The 17432-nt window shown below is 39.8% G+C and overlaps 1 protein-coding gene across 5 annotated transcripts in view; it reads left to right on the forward strand.

The window, feature by feature from the left end:
• Window positions 1-17432, forward strand: part of LOC115223842 (nicotinate phosphoribosyltransferase) — a 97921-nt gene that overhangs the window by 45328 nt on the left and 35161 nt on the right. For all 5 annotated transcript variants that reach the window (XR_005003729.1, XM_036513059.1, XM_036513062.1 and 2 more), the window contains 2 exons: window positions 4375-4515; window positions 8649-8733. Coding sequence is in view for 4 of the 5 variants with exons in the window: in XM_036513059.1 (XP_036368952.1) it covers window positions 4375-4515; window positions 8649-8733 (226 nt within the window). In the remaining variant the exon portion in view is untranslated. The remainder of the gene's footprint in view (window positions 1-4374; window positions 4516-8648; window positions 8734-17432) is intronic.

Here is a 17432-nt window from a genome sequence, read left to right on the forward strand (position 1 = left end):
ATGTAAGAGAACCATCCGAACGTGGCCGTTACCAGCGCCGCCCCGACTGGCCTCCGTGCTGGTGACACATAGAAAGCACCATCCGATTGTGGCCGTTTGCCAGACTCGTCTGGCACCTGTGCCGGTGGCACGTAAAAAGCACCATCCGATTGTGGCCGTTTGCCAGACTCGTCTGGCACCTATGCCGGTGGCACATAAAAAGCACCATCCGATTGTGGCCGTTTGCCAGACTCGTCTGGCACCTGTGCTGGTGGTATGTAAAAAGCACCCACTACACTCACGGAGTGGTTGGCCTTAGGAAGGGCATCCAGCTGTAGAAACACTGCCAGATCAAACTGGGCCTGGCGCAGCCTACTAGCTTGCCAGTCCCCAGTTAAACCGTCCAACCCATGCTAGTATGGAAAGCGGACGTTAAACGATGATGATGATGATGATGAATATCTCCCATCCTTTTCAGTTTCCAAAGCAGTGGGTGGCTCAAAGGTCACAGAGATCTGACAAAGGTCACTAAGGTTTGCCAGCCACAGCGTGAGACATCCTGATCTCATTTCTCCAAGACTTGTGTTCTGGAAACTCATGTATGGTAATTTCACAACTGGTGCTTGGAAGATAACATGTGGCCATGCTGAGGCAGGGTACCATAGCACTGATCAGGTACACTCTGGGGTACTGGGTTAGTTCATGTTTAGGGGTCTTGTCTTGAGAGCCTCTCAGTTGCTCTAACGGCCTCAACTTTTATTTGACACAACCTCTGTCATGTGCAAAGGAGAAAGCCATGCCCCCCCCCCCCCAAAAAAAAAAAGACACCAGCTTTCAGATCTTGAAAATAAAATAAATGAAATTTTGAAGAAAATTAAAAATATTACTTAAACCTTTTCTCTAATTTTGACTTACACATTTTCATGTAGGACTTCAATGATTTCGGCGATATATGTAATGCATAAAGACAGGATGGTTGTTTCTGGAATGTCTTTGATCATAAGTCTGCTCAGTCAGGGCTGATTTGGGGCTAAACAACAACAGCTGATAAATTATATGTTTGAGCGGTGCATTTTCAGTTGGTTTGCTACATCTCTTGTATCCATACTTTACATTGAGTACATCATATGAAGTTTATACCTACTTCTTTCCTACATAATGAGCAAACCCCATTTCCCTGAAGGTACCAGGGTCCCGTCTTCTTCCCCGCTTACTAAAACCTTTGAATTCGTTAGGTTTACTTTAAGGCTCCATTCCTGGAATTTCTTCCCTAATTACATAATTTTACAGAAAATTTTTAAAATATTCCAATATTCCACACAAGTCAGGAGGTGTGGAAAAATTAAAATAATAAGAAAATGTGTTTTTCCTTTTATACCGCATTGAAATAATTCCAAAATATATTATTACAGTTTGGGATCACAGCCCATACGTCCCCTGACCAATTCAGGATCACAGCATATAGGTACACTGTGGGTAATAAAGAAATATATAATGTGGGTGGAGAACACAATACATAGCGCTTCTAGAATTCAGTTTTACTGATGGGGTAGGGTGTTTTCAAGAACCTTTTATAGTGTGTGAAAAAGCACCCAGTACACCCTGTGATGTGGTTGGCATAAGGAAGTGCATCCAGCCATAAAAGCCTTGCGAAAGTAGACTTTGGAGGTCAACACAGCCCTGCAGCTTAGTAAATCCTTCCAAGCCATTCAGCTTGTGCCAGCATGGAAAATGAATGTTGAATGATAATGGTGATAATCGGTTTGTAATATTGTATGGGAAGGTGAACGAGGAGATGGGTGGGGTGGGGGGCAGACTACCAAAATGGGTAGAGTTGAAGGGTAGATGAGCTGGCGGGGAGGTAGAAGGGTGCAGAAGTGTTGGGAGAGCAAGCTGCAGGAGTAATAAAGACGATACAGTTGTCAGTGTGGGAGGGCAGAGAGAAGGATGGCATGGTTGGTTTTCTGCAGGAGCTGGGCGGGGTAAGGAGAAGAGGCAAGCCTAACGCCTGAGGTAGGGGACGAGTCACTATAATGTAAGGCGGCAAGCTGGCAGAATCGTTAGCACGCCGGGTGAAATGCTTAGCCGTATTTCGTCTGCCGTTACGTTCTGAGTTCAAATTCCGCCGAGGTCGACTTTGCCTTTCATCCTTTCAGGGTTGATAAATTAAGTACCAGTTATGCATTGGGGTCGATATAATCGACTTAATCCATTTGTCTGTCCTTGTTTGTCCTCTCTGTGTTTAGACCCTTGTGGGTAGTAAAGAAACAGATATTTCGTCTGCCGTTACGTTCTAAGTTCAAATTCCGCCAAGGTCGACTTTGCCTTTCATCCTTTCGGGGTCGATAAATTAAGTACCAGTTACACACTGGGGGTTGATGTAATCGCCTTAATACCTCTGCCTGTCCTTGTTTATCCCCTCTATGTTTAGCCCCTTGTGGGTAATAAAGAAATATATAATGTGGGTGGAGAACACAATACATAGCACTTCCAGAATTCAGTTTTACTGATGGGGTAGGGTGTTTTCAAGAAGCTCATATTGCCAGAGATCCCAGTCGTCTGCCATCTCCTTTGTTAGTCTCAGGCTCCAGATGTCACCCGTAACCACTTCATCCCATGTCTCTGGTTATCTTTTTCACAAGTTCCAGCCACATTATACAGCTGTCTTCTTCCAAACATGTCCATACCAGTGCAGTCTTCTTTCTTTACACACAGCAACTGATACCTCTAATGTCCAGTTTTTTACTCAACGCTTTCGTACTAATTATTTTCATGTACACTCACATTACACATTCAGCAGAGCATGCTCGCTTCATTTCTTTTCAATATACTCAGTTCCCCATGTTTCACTACCATGCAGCATTGCAGTTCTGACACAAGCATCATGCAATCTGCCCTTTACTCTCAATGAAAAGATCTTTGTTGTTAGCAGTGATAGTAGCTCTCTGAACTTCCTCCAACTTGTCCCTGTGAACTTGTTGTCCTTCTGAAGACCTGTTGAGGCAAGTGAAAATCAAAATCGATCAACATCAATGGAAATTGTAGCTGTGAAAACCAGTGCCGGTGGCACATTAGAGAATCATCTGAACGTGGCCGTTGCCAGCGCTGCCCCAACTGGCCTCCGTGCCGGTGGCACGTAAAAAGCACCATCCGATTGTGGCCATTGCCAGCCTCACCTGGCCCCCATGTCGGTGGAACGTAAAAAGCACCATTCGATTGTGGCCATTGCCAGCCTCGTCTGGCACCTGTGCTGGCGGCATGTAAAAAGCACCCACTACACTCACGGAGTGGTTGGTGTTAGGCAGGGCATCCTGCTGTTGAAACATTGCCAGATCAAACTGGGCCTGGTGCAGCCTTCTGGCTTCCCAGACCCCAGTTGAACCATCCAACCCATGCCAGCATGGAAAACGGACGTTAAACGATGATGATAATGATGATGTAGCTCCTATCAACTACTTCTTGTGAGACTCAGTTTCTGGTGTACTCATACGAACTACTCCATATGAAGCTTTCATTTTCAGTTGGTTTGCTACATCTCTTGTGTCCATAGCTTACATTGAGTACAGCACATGAAGTTTATACCTACTTCCTTCCTACATAATGAGCAAAGCCATTTCCCTGAAGGTACCAGGGTCCCGTCTTCTTCCCAGCTTACTAAAACCTTTGAATTTGTTAGGTTTACTTTAAGGCTCCATTCCTGAAGCTATGGACGCAAGAGATGTAGCAAACCAACTGAAAATGAAAGCTTCAAATGGAGCAGTTCGTATGAGCACACCAGAAACTGAGTCTCACTAGAAGTAGTCGATAGCAGCTCTGAAAGTACAGGAGCTACAGGGACAACAAATTGGAGGAAGTGTGGTGTGTTTACGTCCCCGTAACTTAGCAGTTCGGCAAAAGAGACCGATAGAATAAGTCCTAGGCTTACAAAGAATAAGTCCTGGGGTAGATTTGCTCGACTAAAGGCGGTGCTCCAGCATGGCCACAGTCAAATGACTGAAACAAGTAAAAGAGTAAAAGAGAAAAGAGAATAAGTAGAATAAGTACTAGGTTTACAAAGAATAAGTCCCGGGGTCGATTTGCTCGACTAAAGGCGGTGCTCCAGCATGGCCACAGTCGAATGACTGAAACAAGTAAAAGAGTAAAAAAAGGAGTATCCATAATTACAAAAATACATAGTTTCAAACTGGTTTAACATCTTTGTTCCACACATATGTGTGTGTATGAGTGTATGTGTTTGTGTGATTGGATGATCATGGGTGAACTAATTTTTTTCATCATAACTCTTCTTAACTAGAATTGATCTGGGACTAGATGACTACTGTTGATATTTATTTTTTTTTAATTAATAACTTCTGTTTTTTTTTTTTTTTTTTTTTTTGCCTTTTTCTTTTCTAGGAGTGGCTTACCCAACTTTCTCACAGTGGCACTTGCCCTGCACGCAATTGGCTACAAAGCTCAAGGTGTTAGAATCGACAGTGGAGATCTGGCTTACCTTTCCACCATCTCTCGGCAAGAATTCGAAAAGGTAGCTACAATGTACGTAACCATGGTGATGCATTCTTACCTTCCTTCCTTCCTTTCTTTCTTACACTGCCATTTGGGTAGAGTAGAAGTAGTGGGTAGTCATACCCTATTGTATGTGTTCTTAGGTTGCAGAGCATTCACCTCAATTATTGGTCCCTCAGTTCTTTTGTTGCTGGTTTTGGGCCTGAAGAATATGTTTAAGAACATCAAAACTTCTAATTCTTGTTAATGTTCCCCTATTTAACTGGAAGCAATCTTTACAGCATTTATCCAAGACAGTTGACACCTCTCACTTGCAGTTTCACCATTATTCTGGTGTAAAAAGAAGTAAAGATAAAATAAAATGAAATTTTTATCTCTTCCTGGCTGGTCCATTCTGGAGAGGAATTAAAAGATATTCTTTGCAGAGAAATGTTGACTTAAATCTGGTGAGAGATGCTGTTAGATTGCTGGTTCAAGCCTTGGGAAAAATTAATTGATGATATTAGCAAGAATGTTGGCTCAAGTCTTGAAGAGAATTGATCTGTGATGTCAGCAAGACTGTCACGGCTCAAGCATGGAGAGAAATTAATTGATGATATTAGCAAAAATGTTGGCTCAAGTCTGGAAGAGAATTGATCTGTGATGTCAGCAAGACTGTCACGGCTCATGTATGGAGAGAAATTAATTGATGATATTAGCAAAAATCTTGGCTCAAGCCTGGAAGAGAATTGATCCCTGATGTCAGCAAGACTGTCACAGCTCATGTATGGAGAGAAATTAATTGATGATATTAGCAAAAATGTTGGCTCAAGCCTGGAAGAAAATTGATCCCAGATGTCAGCAAGACTGTCACAGCTCATGTATGGAGAGAAATTAATTGATGATATTAGCAAAAATGTTGGCTCAAGTCTGGAAGAGAATCGATCTGTGATGTTAGCAAGACTGTCACGGCTCAAATATGGAAAGAAATTATTAATTGATGGCATTAAGTAGGAATTTCAAATCAAGGAACTCAAAAGCACCACTCCTTGAGGATGCAACATTTATTATCAACAATAATATTTTCTTTTTCTTATATATGCACAAGGCCACACTTTTGAGAGAAAGGAGGTACGTGATTCCTTCAACCACAGCATTTGATTGGTTCTCTTTTTTATTGTTTGGACTCTGAAATGTGAAGAGCCAAAACTAAATCTTGCAAGGCATTTTGTCCAACCTAAATGACTGAGTCTGCCACAATATTTTGATAATGAATTTTTTTTTTTTCGTTTTTATGATTTCTAACTTTGATAAATTTTGGGAACGGTATGTTTATCGAAGCGGACCCAGTACAATAACTGGTACTATTATTTACCCTGGTCTAACAAAAAGTGAAGTGTTTTAACACTGAATCTAAAATGATGTTATGTAATATCACAGCTTACTTTTTTGTCAAGTGCTCTCCAGATTCTACTATTCACCATTCTTATTATTATCATAATAGTAATAATGGTTTCACATTTTGGCACAAGGCCAGAAATTTTTGCAGAAATGGGGTACTCAATTACATCGACTTCAGCACATGACTGGTGCTTTCTTTTACTGATCCCTAAAGGATGAAGGCAAAGTTAACCTTGGTGGGATTTGAACTAAGAATATAAAGTGCAGGAAGAAATGGTACAAAGCATTTTGTCAGGTGAAGTAATGATTCTTCACAGGTACAAAATTTGGTGGGCAGGCTTTAGTCAAATGTACCTCAGCACTCAACTGGCACTTTAATTTATTGACCTAAGAGAAGAAAGGCAAAATATTGACTTCAGAATTTTAAAAACTAATACCTCATCAATGCCTATGTGCCTCTCTTCTGCCTCTCCTTCCCACTTACCGTCTTTTTGGTACATGTACCTACTCAACTGATCTTGTTTTCCATTAAACTCAACATACTTGCCAGTATCTGCCAGCCCCTTCCTCAATGCCCCCACCCTATTTTTATATCTGTACCAATTCAACGGACCTTGTTTTTTACTAAGCTCAGCATACTTACCAGCATCAACTAACTCCTTCCTCGTCACCTCCATCTTTACATTATGTGTGCGCCAATTCAACTGACCATCTTGATATTAAACGTAACCAAACGGTACTTCTTCCCACTTACCCATTTCGTATTTGTGTCCCAAATAACAAGACTACTATTTTTTTTGCCAATGTAGAACTTCACTACTTTTCTCAGATTCTACTTTTTATCTGATTGATGTGGATTTCAATTCTATTGCTATTATTGCTGTTGGATTTAACTACTAACCTAAAACATTCAGTACATTAGCTTTATTCAAAATGTTTGGAAAGAGATCATGAAGTGGAAGTGACAGCACAATTGTTAAAAGATGTAAGCAGTGTATATTAGACTTTAAATTTCATATTTTATAAATACTAGCCATATCGCCCGGCATTGCTCAGGTTTGTTTCAACTCTTTAGAATTGGAATTTTTTACAATATTTTACAATATGTAGCTTGTTATTCTCTTTAAGTGAACATTTTTCTGGTTGAAATACACCAAAAAGTGACGACACAGCAGTCAAAAAATCGTTAAAAAAATAGGGATTTTCATAGAAAAAAAGAACCTTTTTGATGTAAATAATTTTTGGTGTTAACATGGTCTAATTTGAATTTTTTCTTCTACGGAAGGAAGAGCAAGCCTTCTTCTATCATACTCTCGATTTTGGTCAACTTGCGCCGTGGGGTCTTGGAGGAGATAGTGTTAGCTGAAGGCTACCAAACCTGCCACACACAGACAACTTTATATATATACTAGCAGTATAGCCCGGCATTGCTCGGGTTTGTTTCGACCCTTTAGAATTGGAATTTTTGAAAAGTAAAACTTTTGCATTATGTATCTTTTTATTCTCTTTAAGTAAACATTTTTCTGGTTGAAATACACTGAAAAATGGCGACGCAGCAGTAAAAAAAATCATAAAAAATAGGAATTTTCATAGAAAAAAAAGAACCTTTTTGATGTAAATAATTTTTGGTGTTAACAAGAAACTTGTTCCGGTCTGTCTATCATATTTGAACCTCCCAACATCTAGTCTAAACCCACCTCCCACTCAGTCACCAAAGCTGGTACCATGGAAAATGCACCCAGTACACTCTGTAAAGTGGTTGACATTAGGAGGAGCATCCAGCCATGCAAGCCAAGCGATGACACAGTCCACCATCTTGTCATATCTTTTCAAACTGTCCAGCTCGAGTCAGCATGGTAGACAAAACGTTAAGTGATTACGATGATTTAATCAAAATTTAATTACATACGCATAATAGATTGTTATAATGTACTATGTATGTGTGTGTGTGTATATATATATGTATGTATATGTGTGTGTATATATATATATGTGTGTGTGTGTGTGTGTATATATATATGTGTGTGTGTGTATATATATATGTGTGTGTGTGTGTATATATATGTGTGTGTGTGTATATATATGTGTGTGTGTGTGTGTGTATATATGTGTGTGCATATATATGTATGTGTGTGTATATATGTGTGTGTGTGCATATATATGTATGTGTGTGTATATATATGTGTGTGTGTGTATATATATGGTGTGTGTGTATATATATATGCATATATATATGCATATATATATATGTGCATATATATATATATATGCATATATATATATGTGCATATATATATATATATGCATATATATATATATGCATATATATATATATATATGCATATATAATATATATATATGCATATATATAATATATATGCATATAATATATATATATTATATATGCATATATATATATATATATGCATATATATATATATATGCATATATATATGTGTATATATATATATATTTAATGAAAACTAATTAAAGTATTGTTATGGACAGAAGGGAATGTTCTATATATATATATATATATATATATATATATATATATATATATAACATTATAACACTTTGTTGTATCTTTGTGTCTCTCTCTCTCTCTATATATATATATATATATATATTTAATTAAGCTATTGTTATGAACAGTAGGGAGTGTTCCAATGTAAAAGATACCTGTTGAGTGAAACCCCAGCCCCTTTGCCCTCCCATAGTTTTAACAAAACTACTTACAAGGTGAGCGTCAGTCATTTATTGTTAATGCTTTTCTTTCTCAGGTTTAACATCCCAGTATTTGGCAAGTTTACCATCGTAGCCAGCAATGACATCAACGAGGATACGATCCATTCTCTAAACCAGCAGGTATGTTTTAACGATTTGTTAATGATACAGTTTACACCTGTCTTTTGTTGTGGTCTCATATTGTCCTGTATATGTCCATCTTTTATCGCAGTTTGTGTCTTTTTTTTTCTTCCTTTCTACTTTTATTTCACTTTGTTTTGTCTTTCTTGGGTTTATTATTCAGTATAATTATACTGGAGTGGGCAGGGACTAAAGCTGTAGAGATAAGCTTTTTGGTAGACTCTATTCCACAGTTTGGTTTCAATTCTCTGGTTGTAGGTGTTTCACTTTTCATTTCATTCCCCACTGGTTATGACGTTAATCCTCTTATCTAGATTTAACCCTTTTGAACCTAACTCACCTGAGGCTATCACTAGTTCCCTGGATACAAACCTCTTGTCTCAAATGATTTAAATTAAATTCTATGGAGTCTCAAATGATCTAAATTAAATTCTATGGATATATAAACTAAACTAATTCTATGGATACACACTTCTTGTCTAAAAAATGATCATGTTCATTTTTGTTTCAAATGCCAGCTTAATAATGATAGTTATTTTACTAAATTTTTCATAATTTAAAAAACTAATTGAATTAAAGGCAGTTTTTCCTAACAAATATGGTAACAAAAGGGTTAATTATGACAAAGTTGTTTTCCTAAATTTTTCATTATTTTCAAAATAATTCATTTAAAAGCAGTGAATTTCAACAAAAAAATATGCTCCAAAAGCGTTAATAATGACAGTTATTTCACTAAGTTCTTCAGTATTTTCAAAACTGAAAAGACTGTGTATTTCTGCAGAAAAAGGGTTAAATTGGGACCAGTTGGATATGGCAGGGGGTCAACAGAATTTAAATTTAATTCATTTTTTTCTAAATTGTTTTTTGTTTCTTTCTTTTCCGCCTATTTTTCAAATTTTATTCGTAGCAAAACATTTTTGCTCGTAAACTAAAATTAGAGAAATATGAAGGAAAGCACATTAAACATTTTTTATTATTAAATGGAAATAATATATTTTTAAATTTGTAAGTAATATATTTGATAAGCATTCGTGCGTGATCGTTACCTGCATTGCCTTACTGTCACTTGTGCTGGTGGCATGTGAAAAAATATTCAAGCGAGGTCGTTGCCAGTGCCGCTGGACTGGCTCCTGTGCCGGTGGCACATAAAAAACACCATTTGAGCGTGGCCGTTGCCAGTGCTGCTTGACTGGTCCTTGTGCCAGTGGCACGTAAAAAGCACCCACTACACTCTCGGAGTGGTTAGCGTTAGGAAGGGCATCTAGCCGTAGAAACTCTTCCAGATCAGATTGGAGTCTGGTGCAGCCATCTGGCACGTAAAAAGCACCCACTACACTCTCAGAGTGGTTAGCGTTAGGAAGGGCATCTAGCCATAGAAACTCTTCCAGATCAGATTGGAGTCTGGTGCAGCCATCTGGTTCGCCAGGCCTCAGTCAAATTGTCCAACCCATGCTAGCATGGAAAGTAGATGTTAAACGATGATGATGATGATGATGATTAGTATAGATACTCTTTTCTCTTTTACTCTTTTACTTGTTTCAGTCATTTGACTGCGGCCATGCTGGAGCACCGCCTTTAGTCGAGCAAAATCGACCCCGGGACTTATTCTTTGTAAGCCCAGTACTTATTCTATCGGTCTCTTTTGCCGAACCGCTAAGTAACGCGGACATAAACACACCAGCATCGGTTGTCAAGCAATGCTAGGGGGACAAACACAGACACACAAACACATACACACACACATATATATATATATATATATATATATATATATATAGGGAAGCTTTATATATATATATATATATATATATATATACGACAGGCTTCTTTTTAGTTTCCGTCTACCAAATCCACTCACAAGGCATTGGTCGGCCCGGGGCTATAGCAGAAGACACTTGCCCAAGATGCCACACAGTGGGACTGAACCCGGAACCATGTGGCTGGTTAGCAAGCTACTTACCACATAGCCACTCCTGTGCCTGTTTTTTTTTTTTTTTTTTTATTAAATCCAGGTCATTTTAACCCTTTAGTATTTAAACCAGTCATATCCAGCCCGACCAAATTCTTCCTGTCTTACGTTCAAACCACCCAGATCTGGCTTCTGGCAAAGTCATTTTAAAAATAATCAATCACACATCATCAACATCTTGAAGCTATGAGATAATACAGGATTAATTCAAAACAATGTGAATAAATAAGCATTATACTTGACAAAGTAATCTGAATGCTTGAGGGTTAATCCGGCTGATTTTTCTCAGGTAATTTTTAAGTAGATTAAGTATCGTTGGGTATGTTAACTTATCCTCTGATTTATCCCCCTCCTGTGTGATTCTGAAAAGTATCCATGTTTTTATTTCAATTTTACTTATTGAAATTAAATTTTAAATTCTTTCCATGAAAATTCATTTGAAATTTAAATTGGTGAAAATATCTTTCTTTTTAGTTAATTTTGATTTAGAAGTTAAATATCTCTATTTTATTTTATTTTTTTCGAATTCTATTTAAAAAATAAAAATCTCGACTGTCCATCTTAACTCTCTCTTCATTTCGTTTGACGTAAAAAAAAAATGGGTTTTTTTTTTTCTTTTTTTTTTTTATTACTAAAATCCTGTCTGTTTTATCAATTTGAAATTTCAAAAGTAAAAAGTAAATTTTAAAAAAAGAAAACCTGAAAATTAAGAAGTTAAAAGGAAAAAGATTTGAAATTGAATCTCTCCTGTTTGATTTAAACTTAAGACCAGTGTGTTATAGAATTCACCATTCCTTAAGCTTGTCATTTGGCTTATGCTGCCACTAGAACTTTTGAAACGTCCCTTCTCTTGGATCTCCTACTCATTTTGTCTTCAAAGATTTAGAACTCTTGAGATGTGCCTTATTCCTTGCCTTTGTTATATTCTTACAAGAAGAAACAGCGCTGCTTACTACTTTAATGACATACCAACCCACCCAAGAACTCCCCTGGTTCTATGATACAAACCTCTTGTTTTAAAGTAATCTAAATTAAAAATCTTCTATGAAAATTTCATGTAAATTTAAATTCCAGATACTAGTTTAACACTTTTGTTACCATATTTCTGTTAACCCTTTTGTTACCAACCCAGCTGAAACCGGCTCTGGCTCTGAGTATAAGTGTCTTGTTTCCATAAGTTTTGAATTAAACTTACTCACAATTTATGTTCCTAACTCTAGCTGAATGATGACTAAGTTATTTTACTAAATTCTTTGTAATATTTAAAGTAACTGAAAGAAATACAGAGCATTTCAAAATATATACAGTAATGAAAGGGTTAAAGCACACTGTTTCCTCCTCAAGCCATGCTTGACTCATAAGGGCCGGTTTCTCGGTTTCCATGGGGTATAGGTTCCCCACCTGGACAGGACGCCAGTCCGTCGCAGGTGAGCTGCAAGATGCAGGAGGAAAGAGTGAGAGAAAGTTGTGGCGAAAGAGTCAGCAGAAGTTCGCCACCACCTTCTACCGGAGTCACGTAGAGCTTAGGTGTTTCACTCATAAACACACACATTGGCCAGTCTGAGATTCGAACTTGCGATCCCTCGACCACGAGTCTGCTGCTCTAACCACTAGGCCATGTACCTCCACTAATAAATGTGCCCTTTTTAAAGCCTAGCCAGGCTCATGGGCCTAGTTTCCCGGTTTCAATAGCGTATGTGTTCCCCAGCTGGACTGGACGCCAGTCCATCGCAGTGTTACTCATTTTTGCCAGCTGAGTGGACTGGAGCAACATGAAATGAAGTGTTTTGCTCGAGAACACAACGCGTTGCCTGGTCCAGGAATCGAAACCACAATCTTACGATCATGATGCTGACACCCTAACCACTAAGCCATGCACCTCCACTTCTGCCCTTTTAAAGCCTAGCCAAGCTCATGGGCCTGGTTTCTCAGTTTCTATGGCGTATGTGTTCCCCAGCTGGACGGGAGGCCAGTCCATTGCTGTGTTACTCATTTTTGCCAGCTGAGTGGACTGGAGCAACGTGAAATGAAGCGTTTTGCTCAAGAACACAACACAACACAACGCGTCGCCCGGTCCAGGAATCGAAACCACAATCTTACGATCATGGTGCTAACACCCTAACCACTAAGCCACATGCATCCACTACACTGCTTCTGTTCAATTAATTTTGAAAATAATGAAGAATTAATAAAATAACTCAATATTGAGCTGATGTTTGAAACTAATTAACGAGGAATTTTGATGGAAATTTTTAATTTCAATCACTTTGAAATAAGGAATTTGTATCATAGAACTTAGGATGGTATCAGAAGGGTTAATAATAACAAAAATCTTTTCTTAAATTCTTTGTTGTTTTTCCAAATTAACTGAAATGAAGGCAGTATTTGGCAAGAGAAATATGGTAATGAAAGGGTTAACGAACTGCAACGTGATTAATTGCCTCAGGGTGGGAGGAGGCAACTTGTGTCCAGAACTTTTTGAATGCAAAATAAAAAAACAAAATATTTGCAAGTGTGAGCCCTGTGAGTCAGAGTGGCCGTTCCAACACATCTCCCTTGCTGTCCACTGGGGTAATACCTTTTGCATTTTGTCTGCTGGTACCATGGGGCTGTCTGAATTACGGAAAATTGAGAGAACATAAGAATTTTGTAGCTTATTACACAAACAATAAACCCTTACAACCCTTCATGCATAAATATCAAGCAAAACCCCTATATACAATAATCTACAATGTTTAGTAATAATTAAAATGAAGTCAAAAAGAAAAAAAATAACTAAAGCTATTTCCTTGTAAATCACAAAAAGGCCACATATTTCTTATGATTCACAAAGGGGACGAAATGTAAAGATCTCCCTCTGGAGTAGGGAGTTAGTTTTTCAGAAGTGTAGGAAGGGCATCCAGCCGTAGAAACATTGCCAGATCAGACTGGGCCTGGTGCAGCCTTCTGGCTTCCCAGACCCCAGTTGAACCGTCCGACCCATGCTAGCATGGAAAGCGGACGCTAAACGATGATGATGATGATGTTGATGACAGTTTCTTAAAGAAATAATTGAATTTAACACTGTAAAGTAAAGAAAACTTTTCTCAGGCTGGAGTTCCTTCTTTGACTTTCTCTTCTGCCACTTATCGCAAAATGATAAACCCAAATTAACAAACATACTAAATAATCACTAATGACCATATATGTTCGGTGATGCAAACAGGAAAATAGAAGTCACTCAAAATGAGTGTATACTTTTTTACTTGTTTCAGTCATTTGACTGCGGCCATGCTGGAGCACCGCCTTTAGTCGAGCAAATCGACCCCGGGACTTATTCTTTGTAAGCCCAGTACTTATTCTATCGGTCTCTTTTTGCCGAACCGCTAAATGACGGGGACGTAAACACACCAGCATCGGTTGTCAAGCAATGCTAGGGGAACAAACATCGACAAACACACACACACATAAATATATAAGAAAACCATCCGAACGTGGCCGTAGCCGGTACCGCATTGACTGGCCTCCGTGCTGTGGGCACGTAACAAGCACCATCCGATCGTGGCCGTTTGCCAGCCTCATCTGGCACCTGTGTCGGTGGCACATAAAAACACCATCCGAGCGTGGCCGTCTGCCAGCCTCGTCTGGCACCTGTGTCGGTGTCACATAAAAAACACCATCCGAGCGTGGCCGTCTGCCAGCCTCGTCTGGCACCTGTGTCGGTGGCACATAAAAAACACCATCCGAGCGTGGCCGTCTGCCAGCCTCGTCTGGCACCTGTGTCGGTGGCACATAAAAAACACCATCCGAGCGTGGCCGTCTGCCAGCCTCGTCTGGCACCTGTGTCGGTGTCACATAAAAAACACCATCGAGCGTGGCCGTCTGCCAGCCTCGTCTGGCACCTGTGTCGGTGGCACATAAAAAACACCATCCGAGCGTGGCCGTCTGCCAGCCTCGTCTGGCACCTGTGTCGGTGGCACATAAAAAACACCATCCGAGCGTGGCGTCTGCCAGCCTCGTCTGGCACCTGTGTCGGTGTCACATAAAAAACCATCCGAGCGTGGCCGTCTGCCAGCCTCGTCTGGCACCTGTGTCGGTGGCACATAAAAAACACCATCCGAGCGTGGCCGTTTGTCAGCCTCGTCTGGCACCTGTGTCGGTGGCACATAAAATCACCCACTACACTCTCGGAGTGGTTGGCGTTAGGAAGGGCATCCAGCTGTAGAAACACTGCCAGATCTGACTGGACTGGTGCAGCTTTCGGGCTCCCCAGACCCCAGTTGAACCGTCCAACCCATGCTAGCATGGAAAGCGGACGTTAAATGATGATGATGATGATGATGATGATGACATATATACGACAGGCTTCTTTCAGTTTCCGTCTACCAAATCCACTCACAAAGCATTGGTCGGCCTGGGGCTATAGCAGAAGACACTTGCCCAAGATGCCACGCAGTGGGACTGAACCCGGAACCATGTGGTTGGTTAGCAAGCTACTTACCACACAGCCACTCCTGCGCCTATGTATATATTTTATTATTGTTGTTATGATTACTAATTGACTTAAGTCACTGACTGACTCAAGGGCTGAGAGTCTCATGCTCTGATAAGTGACAATGCACAAAACTCAGTTTTTGAGTCATTCTGTAATTTCTGACAATTAAAAATTAAAAAATAAATAAGAGCCATGTATGAAGATTTCTCCAAATATCTCTCTCTATTTTGTCTCTTTTTTTTTTTCTCTACATCCTTAGTAAACATATTGCAATGGTATTATACCAAAATGATAAACATAGGCACAGGAGTTGCTGTGTGGTAAGTAGCTGGCTTACCAACCACATGGTTCTGGGTTCAGTCCCACTGCGTGGCACCTTGGGCAAGTGTCTTCTGCTATAGCCCCGGGCCAACCAATGCCTTGTGAGTGGATTTGGTAGATGGAAACTGAAAGAAGCCTATCGTATATATATATATATATATATATATAATATATATGTATGTATATAAAAAGGCGGCGAGCTGGCAGAAACGTTAGCACGCCGGGCGAAATGCGTTGCCGTATTTCGTCTGCCGTTACGTTCCGAGTTCAAATTCCACCGAGGTCGACTTTGCCTTTCATCCTTCCGAGGTCGATAAATTAAGTACCAGTTACGCACTGGGGTCGATGTAATCGACTTAATCCGTTTGTCTGTCCTTGTTTGTCTCCTCTGTGTTTAGCCCCTTGTGGGTAGTAAAGAAATATATATGTATGTATGTATGTGTATGTGTTTGTGTGTCTGTGTTTGTCCCCCTAGCATTGCTTGACAACCGATGCTGGTGTGTTTACGTCCCTGCCACTTAGCAGTTTGGCAAAAGGGACCGATAGAATAAGTACTGAACTTACAAAGAATAAGTCCCGGGGTCGATTTGCTCGACTAAAAAAAAGGCGGTGCTCCAACATGGCCGCAGTCAAATGACTGAAACAAGTAAAAGAGAGAGAGAGAGAGCCATATATGAAGATTTCTCCAAATCTCTCTCTCTCTTCTTTGTCTCTTTCTTTTTCTCTCCATCCTTAGTAAACGTATTGCAATGGTAATATATACCAAAAGGATAAACATAGGCACAGGAGTTGCTGTGTGGTAAGTAGCTGGCTTACCAACCACATGGTTCTGGATTCTTAGGCAAGTGTCTTCTGCTATAGCCTTGTGAGTGGATTTGGGAGATGGAAACTGAAAGAAGCCTGTTGAGTGTGTGTGTGTGTATGTGTTTGTGTATCTGTGTTTCCCCCCCCCCAACCCCTATCACTTGACAACCAATGCTGGTGTGTTTACGTCCCCCGTAACTTAGCAGTTCAGCAATAGAGACCGATAGAATAAGTACTAGGCTTACAAAGAATAAGTCCTGGGGGTAGATTTGTTCGGCTAAAATTCTGTGCTCCAGCATGGCCGCAGTCAAATGACCGAAACAAATAAAAGAATGGTAAATGACTTTAACAACATAACATGAATATTCTCTCACGTCTCTTTAATCTCTTTCTCTTTCTCTTCTCTCAACAAACACCTGTATTACAAAGGTGTTATACCAAGACGGTTTAAAAAACAAAAACAATGTTTTATAAAAGTCATAATTATAAGTGAATGGTTGTATACTGTCAATCTAACAAGAACGTGACAGTAGGGGGTACACCACCGCTGTATAGCCCTAGGAAGCATCGAACGCCTCCTGATAGCTTTGACACATTTTTTCCCTGTGTCCTTATATACATATACGAAGGGGAGACAAACACCCCCGGCCGCCAAGACAACGATCCTGAAACACGGTGTCCCTAGATGCAGTTCCGGCGGCCGGGGGTGTTTGTCTCCCCTTCGTATATGTATATAAGGACACAGGGAAAAAATGTGTCAAAGCTATCAGGAGGCGTTCGATGCTTCCTAGGGCTACACAGCGGTGGTGTACCCCCTACTGTCACGTTCTTGTTAGATTGACAGTATACAACCATTCTATCGCCCCACCACCGTACATGTCTCTACGAGAGATTTAGAAATTCAATATTTCTTATAATTATAAGTATTAATCAGCTAAATATGAAAATATCCCGTTATAAATTCTCTCTCTACCCTCTATAATCTCTGCACTTCATCAATAAATATATTATAGTTGTCTGGCAGATTTATAATGTAGAGCAGAAGTTCTCAGTCCTAGAAGACCTGGCAAGCCAAGTGAGACCATAACCTTGTGGCCTATGCCAGGGGTGTAACCAGCCCACTTATGTGTA

Source organism: Octopus sinensis, linkage group LG24 (genome assembly GCF_006345805.1).
Source record: "Octopus sinensis linkage group LG24, ASM634580v1, whole genome shotgun sequence".
In the NCBI taxonomy this organism is placed as follows: domain Eukaryota; kingdom Metazoa; phylum Mollusca; class Cephalopoda; order Octopoda; family Octopodidae; genus Octopus; species Octopus sinensis.